General features: G+C 44.1%; 1 protein-coding gene across 4 annotated transcripts in view; it reads left to right on the top strand.

The window, feature by feature from the left end:
* Positions 1-15,923, top strand: part of esrp1 (epithelial splicing regulatory protein 1) — a 101,918-nt gene that overhangs the window by 12,381 nt on the left and 73,614 nt on the right. For 3 of the 4 annotated variants that reach the window (XM_072251816.1, XM_072251809.1, XM_072251802.1), the window contains exons 3-4: positions 3,219-3,326; positions 6,825-6,939. In XM_072251816.1, the coding sequence (XP_072107917.1) occupies positions 3,219-3,326; positions 6,825-6,939 (223 nt within the window). The remainder of the gene's footprint in view (positions 1-3,218; positions 3,327-6,824; positions 6,940-15,923) is intronic. The other variant, XM_072251825.1, reaches the window with a different exon arrangement.

Below are 15,923 nucleotides of genomic sequence, written 5' to 3'. Positions count from 1 at the left end.
AACTGTTTTCTTTTGTCTGCTGCAAACACAGCTGTAGTGTACTAACGCAGGAACTAATGGCTTTGGAGGCACCCAACAAATCACCTATGCAAATTCATTGATACCCTGAAAGTTTTATCTGTCCTTTCTGTTGCCTGTATTAGAGTTATCAGCAATTTCTAAATAGAGGAGATTTTGTAGATGCTGGAAATCCGGAGCAATATGCACAAAATGCTGGAGGAACTCAGCAGGTCAAGCTGCATCTATGGAAGTGAATGAACAGTCACCAGCAGAGCTTATTATTTAGTAGAATAATGACTATGTAATAATGTTTATAAGATTCCCATTGAAGATGCATGTGTAGGTACAGTGAAATCAAAAGCAATGCATTGGGCAGAACACCAAGAGTGTTTACTGCTTATCAATGAAGGTACTTACCTGGCTTTAGGGTCATTCGTAAGGCCAGTGATGTTGTGGGGATGGAAATGGACTCTCTGACGGTGGTGTCTGAAAACAGGATGCTGTTCAAGTTGCATGCCGTCTTGGACAATGTCTCCCATCCACTACATAATGTACTGGTTGGGCACAGGGGTACCTTCAGACAGAGACTCATTCCACCGAGATGCAACACAGAGCGTCATAGGAAGTCATTCCTGCCTGTGGGCATCAAACTTTACAACTCCTCCCTTGGAGGGTCAGACACCCTGAGCCAATAGGCTGGTCCTGGACTTATTTCCATCTGGCATAATTTACATATTATTTAATTATTATTTGTTTTATATTGCTATAATTATACTCTATTCTTGGTTGGTGCAACTGTAACAAAACCCAATTTCCCTCGAGATCAATAAAGTATGACTATGACTTATTCCTCTCTATAGATGCTGCCTGACCTGCTGAATTCCTCAAGCATTGCATGTTATTTAGTGCTTTCTAAATGATCCAAACATGGGTTTCCCTCAGCCACAACCTTCCATTGTATCTCTGACATTTCCTGCACATCTGCCCTTTTTCTCTTCTCCTCCTCTCACAGCAAGGAAATAGCTTAAAAGTTGCTCCAGCTTTTTGTCTGTGTTACCTGGTGTTAGTTTCTTAAGGAATGGGAATGGTTCCACAACAAGTAATGAGAACTGCCTTCCAGCTGCCAAGGAGGTATACAGAATACAGAAAGGTGCTGGAAATGTTCCAGTAACATCACAAAGGATCCCATCCACCCTGGTCATGGACCTTGTCCCACTCCCATCAGGGAGGAGGCTACGTAGCATCCACACCAGGACCACCAGACTCAAAAACAGTTACTTTCCCCAAGCAGCAAGGCTGATCAACACCTCCACCCACTAACCCACCCAACCACCACTATGTTATCATTTCCTGTCAGCTACCTTGTAGGATTTTGTGAATAAAACATGCCAGAGTCCTTTTATGTGCTGAACAAAAGCTACAGCCTTTTATTTCCATTACCTGCACACCAAATTTAAGACACCATCTCTTAAAGTGAACGCAATTTAATGTTGGTGTTTTTGAATTATGTAGAAGTGTTTCTATTATGAACAATATATGTTATCTGTCACCATTACATTACCCTAAATCCTTATGTACAGATACTCCTGTACCTAGTGTCACTTCATGGATATGCAATCATAAGACCGTAAGATGTAGGAGCAGAATTGGGCCATTTGGCCCATCAAGTCTGCTCCACCATTTCATCATGGCTGATCCATTTTTCCTCTTAGCCCCAAACTCCTACCTTTCTCCCGTATCTTTTCATGCCCTGACTAATCAGGAATCTATTGACCTCTTCCTGAAATATACATAAAGACTTAACCCCCACAGCTGCCTGTAGCAGAGAATTCCACAGATTCACCACTCTCTGGCTAAAGAAATTCCTCCTCATCTCTGTTCTAAAAGAACACTCCTCTATACTGAGGCTGTGTCCTCTGGTCTTAGACACTCTCACCATAAGAAACAACCTCACCACATCGACTCTATCAAGGCCTTTCACCATTCGATAGGTTTCAATGAGGTCACCCCTCATTCTTCTGAATTCTAGTGAATACAGGTCAAGAGCCGTCAAACGCTTTTCATATGACAAGCTGTTCAATCCTGGAATCATTTTTATGAACCTCCTTTGAATCTTCTCCAGTTTCAGCACATCCTTTCTCAGATAAAGGGCCCAAAACTGCTCACAATACTCTGAGGCCTCACCAGTGCTTTATAAAGTCTCAACATTACATCCTTGCTTTTATATGCTGGTCCTCTTGATATGAATGGTGACATTGCATTTGCCTTCCTCACCAGACTCAAACTGCAAATGAACCTTTAAGGAATCCTGCGCAAGGACTCCCAGGTGCCTTTGTGCCTCAGAGTTTTGTATTTTCTCTCCATTAAGAAAATAGCCAACCCTTTCATTTCTTCTACCAAGGTGCATGACCATATGCTTCCCAACCCTGTATTCTACCTGCCACTTCTTTGCCCATTCTCCCAATTTGTCTAAGTCCTTCTGTAGCCTCTCTACCTCCTCAAAACTACCTGCCCCTCCATCTATCTTCATATCATCTGCAACTTTGCAACAAAGCCATCAATTCCATCATCCCAAGTCATTGACATATAACTTAAAAATAATCGGTCCCAACACAGACCCCTGTGGAACACCCCTGGTCACCAACAGCAAACCAGAAAAGACTCCCTTTACTCCCACTCTTTGCCAAACAGCCACTGCTTTATCCATGCTAGAATCTTTGCTGTAATACCATATTAAGCTGCCTCATTTAAGGCATAGGTTAATAGATTCTGGATTGGTCAGGGCATGAAAGGATATAGGGAGAAGGCAGGAGATTAGGGCTGAGGTAAAAATTGGATCAGCCAAGAAGAAATGGTGGAGCAGGCTTGATGGGTTAAATGGCCTAATTCTGCTCCGATGTCTAATGGTCTTATGTGTGGCACCTTTTCAAAGGCCTTCTGAAAATCCTTTACAGTAAGTCTATGTTTGTAAGCCAGTCTAATGTATTTCTATTTACTGAGTTTTTATTGTGTTCTTTATGCTTATTGTGTTGTTTGCGCTGTGTTGGATCCAGAGTAGCAACCATATTGTTCTTTACATTCGTGTACTGAAGAAAGACGATAAACAATATTCAATTGTGGAAGAACCTTGCGTTGAGTTAGCGTCTTTACTGTTTTAACTTCCTTTCTAAGTCATCTGGAGGAGGCACTGAAAATGATTGCTGATTGTTTTCACACAGTTCAATCAGTCTGTGAGCAATGAGCTGAATGAGGGAACTTCGTTCTGCCTTTGTACTGACAGCCAACTGCATATTCGCCAAGTCTTCCACCCCGAGGCTTCTAGCAAGGTACTCTCTGCATTCCATTTACAAATACCCGCACACCCCTGAGAAAAGAAACACGCGTATCCAACGACTTACAATTGCTTCCCTTTTTGACACAATTTGAACTGAAACTATATGACAGCATGGAGACCAAGTCACTGGGTATATTTAAAGCAGAGGTTGATAGGTTCTTGATTAGTCGATATGTCAAAGAAGGCTGGAGAATGGGGTTGAGAGGGATAGTAAATCAGCTATGATGGAATGGCAGAGCAGACTCAATGGGCCAAATGGCAAAACTTTTGTTCCTCTGTCTTATGGCCTTATCTCATACTTGTTTAATTACTTTTAGGATTGTATTTGGTTTTTAAATAAATCTTGAAAACTTAACATTTAGAAGAGTTTTTTTTAATTATAAGAACTGCAGGAAAATACAGGGGAGATGCCAATGGTTTTTAACACTCAAGAGTGCGGTTGGTGTGGGGAACCCGCTACCGGGGTGAGAGGTGACTTGACGTATCAAATGATATAGAGCGTATATCAAGAGGACATCCTGAGACTTTTCCCAGAGAGTCAATGGCTAAAACAAACCTTCAGGTGGTTGGCAGAACGTATAGGGGGATGTCAGAGGCAGGATTTTTAGACGTCTTGCCGGGGTTGTGGTAGAGACAGATACGTTAGGGATATTTAAGAGACTCAGATAGGCACACGAATGATAGAAAAATGGAGAGCTGAGAACTATGTAAGAGGGAACATCTAGGAGTAAGTTAAAATGTCAGCATAAAATAGAGAGCCAAAGGGCCTGCACAGTGCTATAATGAGACCATAAGACATAAGAGCAGAATTAGGCCATTTGACCTATCGAGTCTGCTCCACCATTCAATCATGGCTGATCTTTTTTTCCCCTCCTCAGCCCCACTCCCCAGACCTCTCCCTGTAACCTTTGATGCCCAGCCCAATCAGGAACCTATCAATCTCTGCCTTAAATACATCCAAGGACCTGGCTGCCACCACTGCCTGTGGTAATAACTTCCACAAATTCACCACCCTCTGGCTAAAGAAATTTCTCCACACCTGTTTTAAATGGACATCCCTCTATCCTGAGGCTGTGCCCTCTTGCCCTAGACTCCCCCACCATGGGAAACAACCTTTCCACATCTCCTCTGTCTAAGCCTTTCAACATTCAAAAGTTTTCAATGAGATCCTCCCTAATCCTTCAAAATTCCAGCAAGTACAGACCCAGAGCTATCAAATGTTCCTCATATGATAATCCTTTCATTCCTGGAATCATCCTTGTGAACTTCCTCTGAACCCTCTCCGATACCAGCACATTGTCTCTTAGATAAGGAGCCCAAATTTGTTCAGAATACTCAAGGTGAGGCCTCACAAGAGCCTTAAAAAGCTTCAGTATCACACCCCTGCTCTTGTATTCTAGATCTCTTGAAATGAATGCTAACATTGCATTTGCCTTCCTCACCACTGACTCAACCTGAAAGCAAACCGTTAGGATGTTCTGCACAAGGACTCTCAAGTCCCTTTGCATCTTGGATTTCAGCATTTTCCAACACAGTATTTCATTAGCCACTCTCTTGCCCATTCCCCTAATCTGTCTAAGTCCTTCTACAGCCTACCTGTTTCCTCAACACTACCTGCCCCTCCACTAATCTCTGTATCATCTGTAAACTTGGCAATAAAGCCATCTATTCCATCATCTAAATCACTGATGTACAGCATAAAAAGAAGTCGTTTCAACACAGCCCCCTGCAGAGCACCACTAGTCACTGGCAGCCAACCAGAAAAGAACCTTTTATTCCCACTCGCTGCCTCCTACCAATCAGCCAATGCTCTAACCATGTTTGTAACTTTCCTGTAATATCATAGGCTCTCAACTTGGTAAGCAGCCTCATGTGTGGCACCTTATCAAAGACATTATGAAACTCCAAATATACAACCCCCACTGCATCCCATTTATCTATCCTATATGTAATCTCCTTAAAGAATTCCAACAGAATTCCAAGATTTTCCCTTAAGAAAACCATGCTGACATTGTCCTATTTAGTCTTGTGTCACCAAGTACTCCATAACCTCATCCTTAACAATTAACTCTAAACCTTCCCAACCACAGAGGTCAGGCTAACTGGTCTATAATTTCCTTTCTGCTACCCTCCTCCTTTCTTAAAGAGTGGAGTGCCATTTGCAATTTTCCAGTCCTCTGACACCATGATTCCAATGATTTTTGAAAGATCATTACTAATGCCTCCACAATCTCCACTGCTATCTCTTTCAGAACCCTAGGGTACAGTTCATCTGGCCCAGGTGACTTATGTACCCTTAGGTCTTTCAGCTTTTTGAGCACCATCTCCCTTGTAATAGTAACTGCACTCACTTCTCTTTCCTCACACCCTTCAAGATCAGGCACACTGCTAGTGTCTTGCACGGTGAAGACTGATGCAAAATATTCATTTAGTTCATCTGCCATCTCCTTGTCCCCTGTCTTATTTCTCCTGCCTCATTTTCTAGTGGTCCTTTATCCACTCTCATCTGTCTTTTGCTATTTATGTACTTGAAAAAGCCTTTACTGTCTACTTTGATATTCTTTACTTGATATTTCTTCTTTTCCCTCTTAATGATTCTTTTAGTTGATCTCTGTAGTGTTTTAGGAGCTTCCCAATCCTCTGTCTTCCCACTATTTTTTTCTTTGTTATATGCTGTCTCTTTTGTTTTTACATTAGCATTGACTTCCTAGTCAGCCACAGTTGTACTATTTTGCCATTTGATTATTTCTTTGTTTTTGGAATATATCTATCCTGCACCTTCCTCATTTTTCCCAGAAACTCACACCATTGTTGCTCTGCTATCATCCCTGCCAGCATCTCCTTCCAATTTACTTTGGCTAACTCCTCTCTGATACCACTGTAATTTCCTTTACTTCACTGAAATGCTGCTATGTCAGACTTGACTTTCTCCCTATCAAATTTCAAGTTGAACTCAATCATATTGTGATCACTGCCTCCTAAGAGTTCTCTTACCTTAAGCTTCCTAATCACCTCCAGTTCATTACATAACATCCAATTCACTATAGCTGATCCCCTACTAGGCTCAACGACAAACTGCTCTAAAAAGCTATCTCTTAGGCATCGAATAAACTCACACTCTTGAGATCCAATACCAACCTGATTTTCCTAATCGACCCGTATGTTGAAATCTTCCATGACTATCATATTGTTCTTTTGACCTGCCTTTTCTATTTCCCATTGTAATCTGTGGTCCACATCCCAGCTATTGTTGGAAGGCCTGTATATAACTGCCATCAGGATCCTTTTACTCTTGCAGTTTCTTAACTCAACCTACTAAGATTCAACATCTTCTGGTCCTATGTCACATGTTTCTGCCATGTTCTAAGTTCGATCAAGAAAAGCAGCCAACTGTTGTTTCTCACTTTTGCACCAACATTAAGGGTAATCTGAAAAATCATAGTCCTGATTAACTTTTGAGATATAAACATGCTTTTCATTTCTCTGACAGAATATTACGTTGCCAGAGTGCTTCTATTCCTTTTTTGATCTGCAAAAAGAATTCAGGAAATGCTGCCCAGATGCTCTGGACCTTCATGAAATTGATCTCAACATTATGTCAAATTGTATCCTTTACAATGTTTTCTTTTCCCCCTTTGTGTGTTTGTGGTTTAAAGTTACCCCTCGAGACCAAAATAATTCCAGTCTAATAATGCAACACCAGTCAATAGGGAGGTTTCTGAAGGTTGTTATAGGTGGGGGTACAATGGGGTTAAGCTCCCGCTACCTATTAAATGCTCCCAATGACGTGTGTCTCAAGTAGCCTCTGACAACCAAGTCCAGTCACTGGCCTTCACATGTGGCTTAGCTACTAAGCCCAGCAGAACTGCTTCTACTGACAGGAGAAGGAGCAAAGTTGGGTTACTGGCACCTTAAAATCAGACACTTTGAGCAGATTGGTCTCATCAGCCTTGGTTGGAACATCAATTAGGAGAAGAAAACTCTGACCTCAAACCTCCTCTGCCTTGCAATATACCCATTCATAGAGGAGGGTTCAGAAGTAAACCCGAAGAAAAATCTTGAGGTGGAATCCCCAAGACAGTCCTATGTTGAGTTCAACATTGACTGTCAGCTCCTGTGACGTTGGTGCTGAACTGTATCGGTCTCTGGCATTTATTTGGATATATCATCTGTGTGGAGAGGGGGAGCCTGCTGCATAGGCAACAGCTTGCTCTCCATATTGTACTGCCCTGGCTTGCATATTGACTGATGGTGACAATGTAGCCAGCTTGGACGACCAATGGAAGGAGCCTTGAAGTCAATAGGGGACAAGGTATGTGATTGTTGTCAATCAGGGGTTGCTGCAATGCAGTAGAATTGGGCATGTATTATTGAAGGTCACATGCTGCTACCGGGAGTCACTAAGGGACGCGGGACATCACAAGGCATCACTGAAGGACACTCTGCGTTAAGGTGAATGTTTATTTTTTGCTTACAAGCAAGTAATGACCTGAAACAAACTTTGTGACCACACATCACCTGACTAAACAAATTTTTCTTGCTCCTTCTCCCATAAACAGTGAAACCAAATCAGACGTACCTTATCTTCATTCTAAATTTATACCACTATGCAAATGTTTGAACTACTGTTTTGCTTGAAGGCAAAATTCACTGAATATTAAATATAATATATATAATGAGTATTCAGTGAAGGGCACGCCACTGGGTTCAGGAAATGTTATTACCCTGCAACCATCAGGCTCCTGAACCAGCGTGGATAACTTCACTCACCTCAACACTGAAACGATTCCACAACCTACACACTCACGTTCAAGGACTCTACAACCCATGTTCTTAGTGTTATTAATTTCTATTTGCTCTCTGGTTTTAGACTCCCTCACTATAGGAAACATCCTCCCTACATCCACTCTATCTAGGCCTTTCACTATTCGATAGGTTTCAATGAGGTTTCGTCTCCCCCATCATTTTTCTAATCTGCAGTGAGTACAGACCCAGAGCTATCAAACACTCCACATACTTACATTCTCAGAATCATTCTCGTCTTACCTGCCTGTCCTAATGCTGCATAAGTTCTTCTCAGGTTTCCAGTCAGGTCAAGGTGTCAATTTTAACCAACGTTTTGATGACAAACCCTGCCATCTTCATCAGGGATGATACCTAGGCATGTCTAGTCTGGTGGTATATATATTCAACTCCCGTCATTTGTCCCTCCTGATTGGTTAGATCTCAACCAATCAGGTTTCCGCTTATTTAAAATCTTATGCCAGTTCTTTCTTACAGCAAGACCTTCGTCTTTATTTTCTTCTTCTTTAGTCTTATTTCAATGGCTTCCTTTACCAGGCGATCCCAAAGCCCCTTGGCTACCGTGCTGATCCCTCTGTTGGGGACGGTGAGCATCACACTTGGCTGACTTTGTGAAAACAATAGCCAACATCCAGCTGACCCTGGAGGATGTCAGTTTCGTTGTGGTGTCCTTGTTCACGAGAGTTCCCATTAAGGACGCTTTGGTCTTCCTGTGGTCAAGGTTTGATAAGGATACCATTGACCTTCTTGAACACACGCTTACATCAACGTACTTCCTCTCAAAGGGGGACTACTATGAACAAACGAGTGGAGTGGCCATGGGGTCGCCCTTGTTGCCGGCTATTGCTAACTTCTACATGGCGGACTTTGAGGAGAGGGCGCTAAGTTCATCACCCTTACGCCCCAAATGCTTCTTCAGATATCTGTGACACCTTTGGTGTGTGGCCACATGGACTCCAGGCACTCCAACAGTTCCATGACCATCTGAAGCTCAAATCCCAGCTATGTGGCTCAAAGATGACCAGGGACTCAGGACGACTGCCGTTTACAGGAGTCCCTGTGAATGCAGAGCAACGTATATCGGCCAGACCGGGCGCACGATGGAAACCTGCATCAAAGAAAGTAAGTGGTGTATTCGCTTGTAGCAGAACATTCCTTCCACAGTGACCACAGGATTGACTTTGACAGCACAGAACTACTGTGCTGTTCCAATGGCTTTTGAGATCACCTGGTGAAGGAAGTCATTGAAATAAGACCAGAGAATAAGAATCTCAACAAAGTCGAAGGTCTCGCTTTAAGGAAGAACTGGAAAATGATTTTAAATAAGGTGGAACAGCAGAGACCTGATTGGTTGAGGACTAACCAATCACGAGGGCCAGGCATCATCCCTGAGGAAGATGGCAGAGTTTGTCATTGAAACATCGGTTAAAATCGACACCTGGACCCGGCTGGAAGCCCAAGACGAGTTTATGCGTTATATGCACCAGGAAAATACTAGATCCTTTTTCTGCTCACAATACTGACAGTGGGGTTGAGAGGGAAAAATAAATCAGCCTGATAGAATGGTGGAGCAGACACAATGGGCCGAATGGCCTGATTGTGTTCCAGGTGGTCTTATGATATATCTCTGAAGTAAAAGTTCAAAAGACAAAAACATTTTCTTAGTTGGCTCAGATTGTAACCAAGTAGTTTTTGGATTACTTAGTAAGACATTAACTGCTTTATGAGCATGGAAAAACAGGTAAAAGTTAATGGGGTAATTTAGAACTCTTAGAGGAGCTTTGCTTGTTTGTAAGTGAATGATTAAGTCTTGCAGATTGCAGTGATGATCAATGTACTTATCACCCATAAACAAGGGGCGGGGGTCGGGGTCAGCAGAGCAACTGAAGGTACATCATTTACTGGCTAAAGACTTTTTTAAGAGAATTCATGTTCTGTCTCGGTAGCTTCCAACCTGATGGCATGAACATTGATTTTTTTTTCAGCTTCCAGTAATTTTCCCCTTGCCCATCCATCTTCTTAAATTTCCCCACTCAGGTCTCTTCCCTCTTCTCCTAACCTGCATATTACCACCACCTCTATCCCCCAGTGCCCCATCTCCTTCCCTTTCTCCCATGATCCATGCTGCTCTCCTATCAGATTCCTTCTTCTCCAGCTCTTTGCCCTTTCCACCTATCACCTCCCAGTTTCTCACTTCATCCCCTTCCTCATCCATCCGGCTCCACCTATCACCTCCCAGTTTCTCACTTCATCCCCTTCCTCATCCATCCGGCTCCACCTATCACCTCCCAGCTTCTCACTTCATCCCCCTCCCTCATCCACCTGGCTCCACCTATCACCTCCCAGCTTCTCACTTCATCCCCTCCCTCATCCACCTGGCTCCACCTATCACCTCCCAGCTTCTCACTTCATCCCCTCCCTCATCCACCTGGCTCCACCTATCACCTCCCAGCTTGCACTCTTCCTTATTACTCTCATTTCAACTCCCTCCCTTCCCAGTCCCGATGAAGGGTCTCAGCCCAGAACATTCGACTGTTTATTCCTCTCCATAGATACTGCCTGACCTGCTGAGTTCCTCCAGCATTTTGCATGTGTTAATCTGGATGCCAGCATCTGCAGAATGCCCTGTGTTTAAGAGAACATATTCATCAGTGCTGAGCCAAGATCTAAAGAAATAACTTTTAATAAAAAATCTCAAGATGCTTCACAGTATTATTGACACAAGGAATTACTTGAGCGAGTGCACAAGCAGAGTGCTGGAGAAAAGTTTAGACTTATTTGGTGAAGCAGTTAAAATCTGAGGCTTTTAAACATCATGAATTAAGCATGACCATGAGTTTAGGAAGTTGAAGTTGGAGCTCAGGTTTAGTTATCATTCGACCATAAATGGATACAGCCAAACGATACAGTGCTCCTCTGAGGCCAAGGTGCAAAACACATTACGAGCAGCACACAGCGCACTGCACGTAACACAAATACCACATATGGGTACAATAGCAGAACACACAGAGTCAGAAAGAAAAAATATATAGCGAGTCTCTAACTGGCATGACTGTAGTTGTTCTGGTCCAGTTTGTTCTTCCACCAAGCGAACAGCGGAGGGGCCAGCTCCCAACCCGGCACCGATTTCTGCATGCCCACAGAGGCCTCTCCACACGCCCTTGGCGCCTCCTTCCCGACAGGTGACTGGAAGACTAGGAATGGTTGGGACTTTGAATTTGGAAATCAAGATCCCAGCTCTGTAAATGAGGGCGACAGGTAACCAAACGCAGAAAAAGTTTTTACCTAATTTGGTGTACCATTGTTTAGTGAGTGCAGTTCAAAGTACGTATCCAGCGTGTTACCATGTATGACCCTGAGCTCCAAGTACTCGTGGGCATTCACTGTAGATGCTAAGGAACACAATGGCATTAATGGAAAACTAACTCATACAGCCAATGTGCAAGAGAAGACAAGCTGCATTGATTGCTGACCATGCAACCTCAGTGCAAGCCACAGCAAGAAAACTGCAGACTCTGGCACAAACTTGCGTCCTCCATCGAGGTCTCAGTTCAGATTTAGTTGTTTCGTTCTTTTTTTTAGGTTTGTAGGGACGGTTTTGGGGACAAAGAGGGGAGTCAGGGATCAGATAAGAGCTTAGGGACTGGGATATGTGGGGAATTAGCAGTCAGGTCGGAGTCCAAGCCTTTGTTCCGGATCGGATTCTAAGTTTAAGCTTCTGGATTGGATGTTGGGCTGACAGATCAGTGCGAACGAGGGCAGGTGCCTTCACCCCCCACCGGGTTGGGGAGTTGTCGGTGAATTCTGGAGTCAGATCTGGACTGACGATTCAGTGACACCGGTGTTTGAGGCCTGGTGGTCGGGGTCCCGCGTTCAGTAATTGAGGCCTAGCATTTGGTGATCGACGCCCGAGGGTAGGATTGGAAGTCGAGGCCTATTGGCTGAAGCCTGAGTCTGTGAATCTCTGCGAGTCCTCTGGGGATGTCTTGGTCCAGTATCTGAGGATCAGAGTCCGATGCTGATGTCAGAGGCTGATGACGGGGTGAAGTTCTGTGTGTGTAGGAACAGGACTTGTTTTGCTGTTGCCATTTTCTTACTTGTTGTTTTGTGGTGTTCTGCCAAGCCTGGTGGGAATGCTCTGCTGACACCATGACGACCCCAGCACAGCTTCGGGTGTGTAGGCTGTTAATACAAACAACGCTTTTCATTGTATGTTTCAATATACACGTCATAACATAAATTCGGGTGTGCAGGCTGCTATTGCAAACAATGCTTTGTATGTTTTAATGTACAGGTGATAGTATACATTTGAATGATAGAAGTACCCAATTCCTTCTACCATCCAGTTCGTATGACATGGGTGATCATGGTCTTTCCATGACCAAGATTGTTCTTGCAATTTTTTCTATAGAAGTGGTTTGCCATTGTCTTCTTCTGGGCAGTGTCTTTACAAGATGGGTGACCCCAGCCATTATCAATACTCCTCAGAGATTGTCTGCCTGGTGTCGGTGGTCACATAACCAGGAATTGTGAGCTGCACCGGCTGCTCATACGACCGTCCACCGCCTGCTCCCACGGCTTCATGTGACCCTGATCAGGGGAGGAGTGGGTTAAGCAGGTGCTACACTTGCTCAAGGAGGACCTGCAGGATGGCGGAGGGAAGGAGCACTTTACATCTGCTTTGGTGGAGATATATCTCCATCCTGCCACCCCTTCCTTGGATAATTTTTAGTTCACTTGCATGAACTAGCTTATTTTTACCATGAATGGTCACTTCCTGTTAATTAATTAAGGCATCCGTTAGTCTTGCGAGACCATGGATCTGCGCCTGGAAAGTATTCACTCTCCAGGGAGCAGGCCTGGGCAAGGTTGTATGGAAGTTGCCCAAGCTGCAAGTCTCCCCTCTCCATGACACCAATGTTGTCCAAGGGAAGGGCATTAGGACCCACACAGCTTGGCAGAGCAATGTGTGATTAAGAGCCTTGCTCAAGGACACAACACACGTTGCCTCAGCTGGGGCTCGAACTCACGACCTTCAGGTTGCTAGTACCAATGCCTTAACCACTTGGCCACGTGTCCACACGTAATCTCTTCCTGTACACTGCAGGATAAACTGAAAGTCCTTTACTTCTTTGACTTGTTAGTACCTTTTCAAGTTCGAGGTTATTGTTATCTGACTGTACATATATACAGACAAATGAAACAATGTTCCTATGCATCACAGAGTACCCACAATACATAGATCTCACACAGCACATAAAACAAAATATTATACTATAAATAAGTTAATGAATTATAATTCAGAATGGATGTGAGAAAGTGCAGCACAGATAAACAGTCAGCAATTCACTGTCCTGGTGACAAGGCCTCAGTTGTGACAGGGCATTCATTAGCCTCACAGCCCAAGGAAAGAAGCTGTTACCCAGGCTGGGGCAGTCCGAGTCCTGATGCTCCTGAGCCTTGTTCCTGATGGTAGTGGGTCCAAGAGGTTGTGGAGTGGGTGGGTGGGGATTCTCAACCATGCTTCGGGTCCTTCATCTGCAACACTCCCAGTAAACCTCTTCATGCCGTATGTTGGAGTCCTGGATCTCCTAGGGAACTACAGCTGCATGAAGTGCATCCGGCTGCAAGAAGACTGTGTTCGGGATCTGGAGCAGAAGCTGGATGACCTTCGGCTTGTACGGGAGAGTGAGGAGATCAGTGATCAGAGTTACAGGGAAGTAGTCATCCTGAAGTTGCAGGGGGTGAGCAGCTGGGTGACTGTCAGGAGAAAAAAATGGGAAGGAGTATAGGCAGTTAGTGCAGAGCACCCCTGTGGCTATTCCCATCAATAATAACTACACCGTTTTGGACAATGCTGAGGGGAATGACCTCCCGGCAGAATGCCATGGAGACCAGGTTACTGGCACTGAGCATGGGTCCATAGTGCAGAAGGGAAAGAGAGAGAAGAGGGGGGCAGTAGTCATAGGGGACTCAAAAGTCAGGGGAACAGCAGGACATTCTGTGGACGTGAACGGGACACCCGGATGGTATGTTGCCTCCCAGGTGCCAGGGTCAGGGACATCTCAGTTCAGGCCCACAGCATTTTGGAGAGGGAGGGACAGCAGCCAGGTGTCTTGGTACATACTGGTGCCAGTGACATGGGAAGGAAAAGCAAAGAGATCTTTGAAGAGAGAATTTAGAGAGCCAGACGGAAAGCTGAGAAGCAGGAACCCCAGGATAGTCATTTCTGGATTGTTGCCTGTGCCACCCACGTGCCAGTGAGGGTAGAAACAGGGTGATTTGGCAGATAAGTGCATGGCTGAGAAGTTGGTGCAGGGGGCAGAGCTTCAGGTTCTTGGATCGATGAGATCTCCTCTGGGGGAAGTATGACCTGTGCAAAAGAGATGGGTTGCACCTGAATCTGAGGGGGACCAATGTTCTCGCAGGCCAAGGGGATAGGAACCAGAATGAAGGGACTCAGGAGAGGAACAACAAAGATATTGTGCAGTCAGGCTGTCAGGAAGGGCAGGTAGTTGACAGGACAGAATTGCAGCCAGCAGGGTGAGTATCAGTGCATTAAGGATGCAGAATCAGAAAGGGTAGCACTCAATGTGTTATATCTCAATTCATGGAGTATAAGAAATAAAGTGGATGATCTTGTTGCAATATTACAGATTGCCAGGTATGATGTCGTGGCCATCACTGAATCGTGCCTGAAGGATGGTTGTAGTTGGGAGCTGAATATCCAAGGTTACACATTGTATCGGAGGGATAGGAAGGTAGGCAGAGGGGCTGGTGTGGCTCTACTGGTAAAGAATGGCATCAAATCAGTAGAAAGATGTGACATAGGATCAGAAGATGTTGAATCCTTGTTGAGTGAGTGAAAAAACTACAAGAGTAAAAGGAATGACGTGGCAGTTATTTTCAGGCCTCCAAAGAGTGGCTGGGATGTGGACTACAGGTAACAATGGGAAGTAGAAAAGGTGAGTGAAAAGTGTAATGTTATGATAGTCAAGCGATTTAACATGAAGGTCGAATGGGAAAATCAGGTTGGCAATGGATCTCAAGAGCCCTTTAGAGTTGACGTGGTTAGACTTTTTCCATTGAGAGTAGGGGAAGATTCAAACAAGAGGACATGGGTTGAGAATTAGAGGACAAAAGTTTAGGGGTAACATGAGGGGGAACTTCTTTACTCAGAGAGTGGTGGCTGTGTGGAACGAGCTTCCAGCAGAAGTGGTTGAGGCAGGTTCGATGTTGTCATTTAAAGTTAAATTGGATAGATATATGGACAGGAAAGGAATGGAGGGTTATGGGCTGAGTGCAGGTCGGTGGGACTAGGATAGGGTAAGAATTCGGCACGGACGAAGAGCTGAGATGGCCTGTTTCCGTGCTGTAATTGTTATATGGTTATATGGTTTAGAGCAGTTTGTTGTTGAGCCTATTAGGGGATCAGCTATACTGGATTGGGTGTTACGTACTGAACCAAAGGTGATTAAGGAGCATAAGGTAAAGGAACCCTTAGGAGACAGTGATTAAATATGATTGAGTTTAACTTGAAATTTGATAGGGAGAAAGTCAAGTCTCACATAGAATTATTTCTATATAAACTATGTAACAGTTTCTTCCCCAAAGCCATCAGACTCCTCAATACCCAGAGCCTGGACTGACACCAACCTACTGCGCTCTACTGTGCCTATGTCTTGTTTATTATTTATGGTAATGCCTGCTCTGTTTAGATTTTTAGATTAGATTATGAGGACACTCAGTCCTCGTTTATTGTCATTTAGAAATGCATGCATTAAAA

This window comes from Mobula birostris, chromosome 1, assembly GCF_030028105.1.
Source record: "Mobula birostris isolate sMobBir1 chromosome 1, sMobBir1.hap1, whole genome shotgun sequence".
NCBI classification, from domain to species: Eukaryota; Metazoa; Chordata; class Chondrichthyes; order Myliobatiformes; family Myliobatidae; genus Mobula; species Mobula birostris.
The sequence above is the reverse complement of the archived record's forward strand: the minus strand, read 5'-3'. Positions and strand labels throughout refer to the sequence as shown.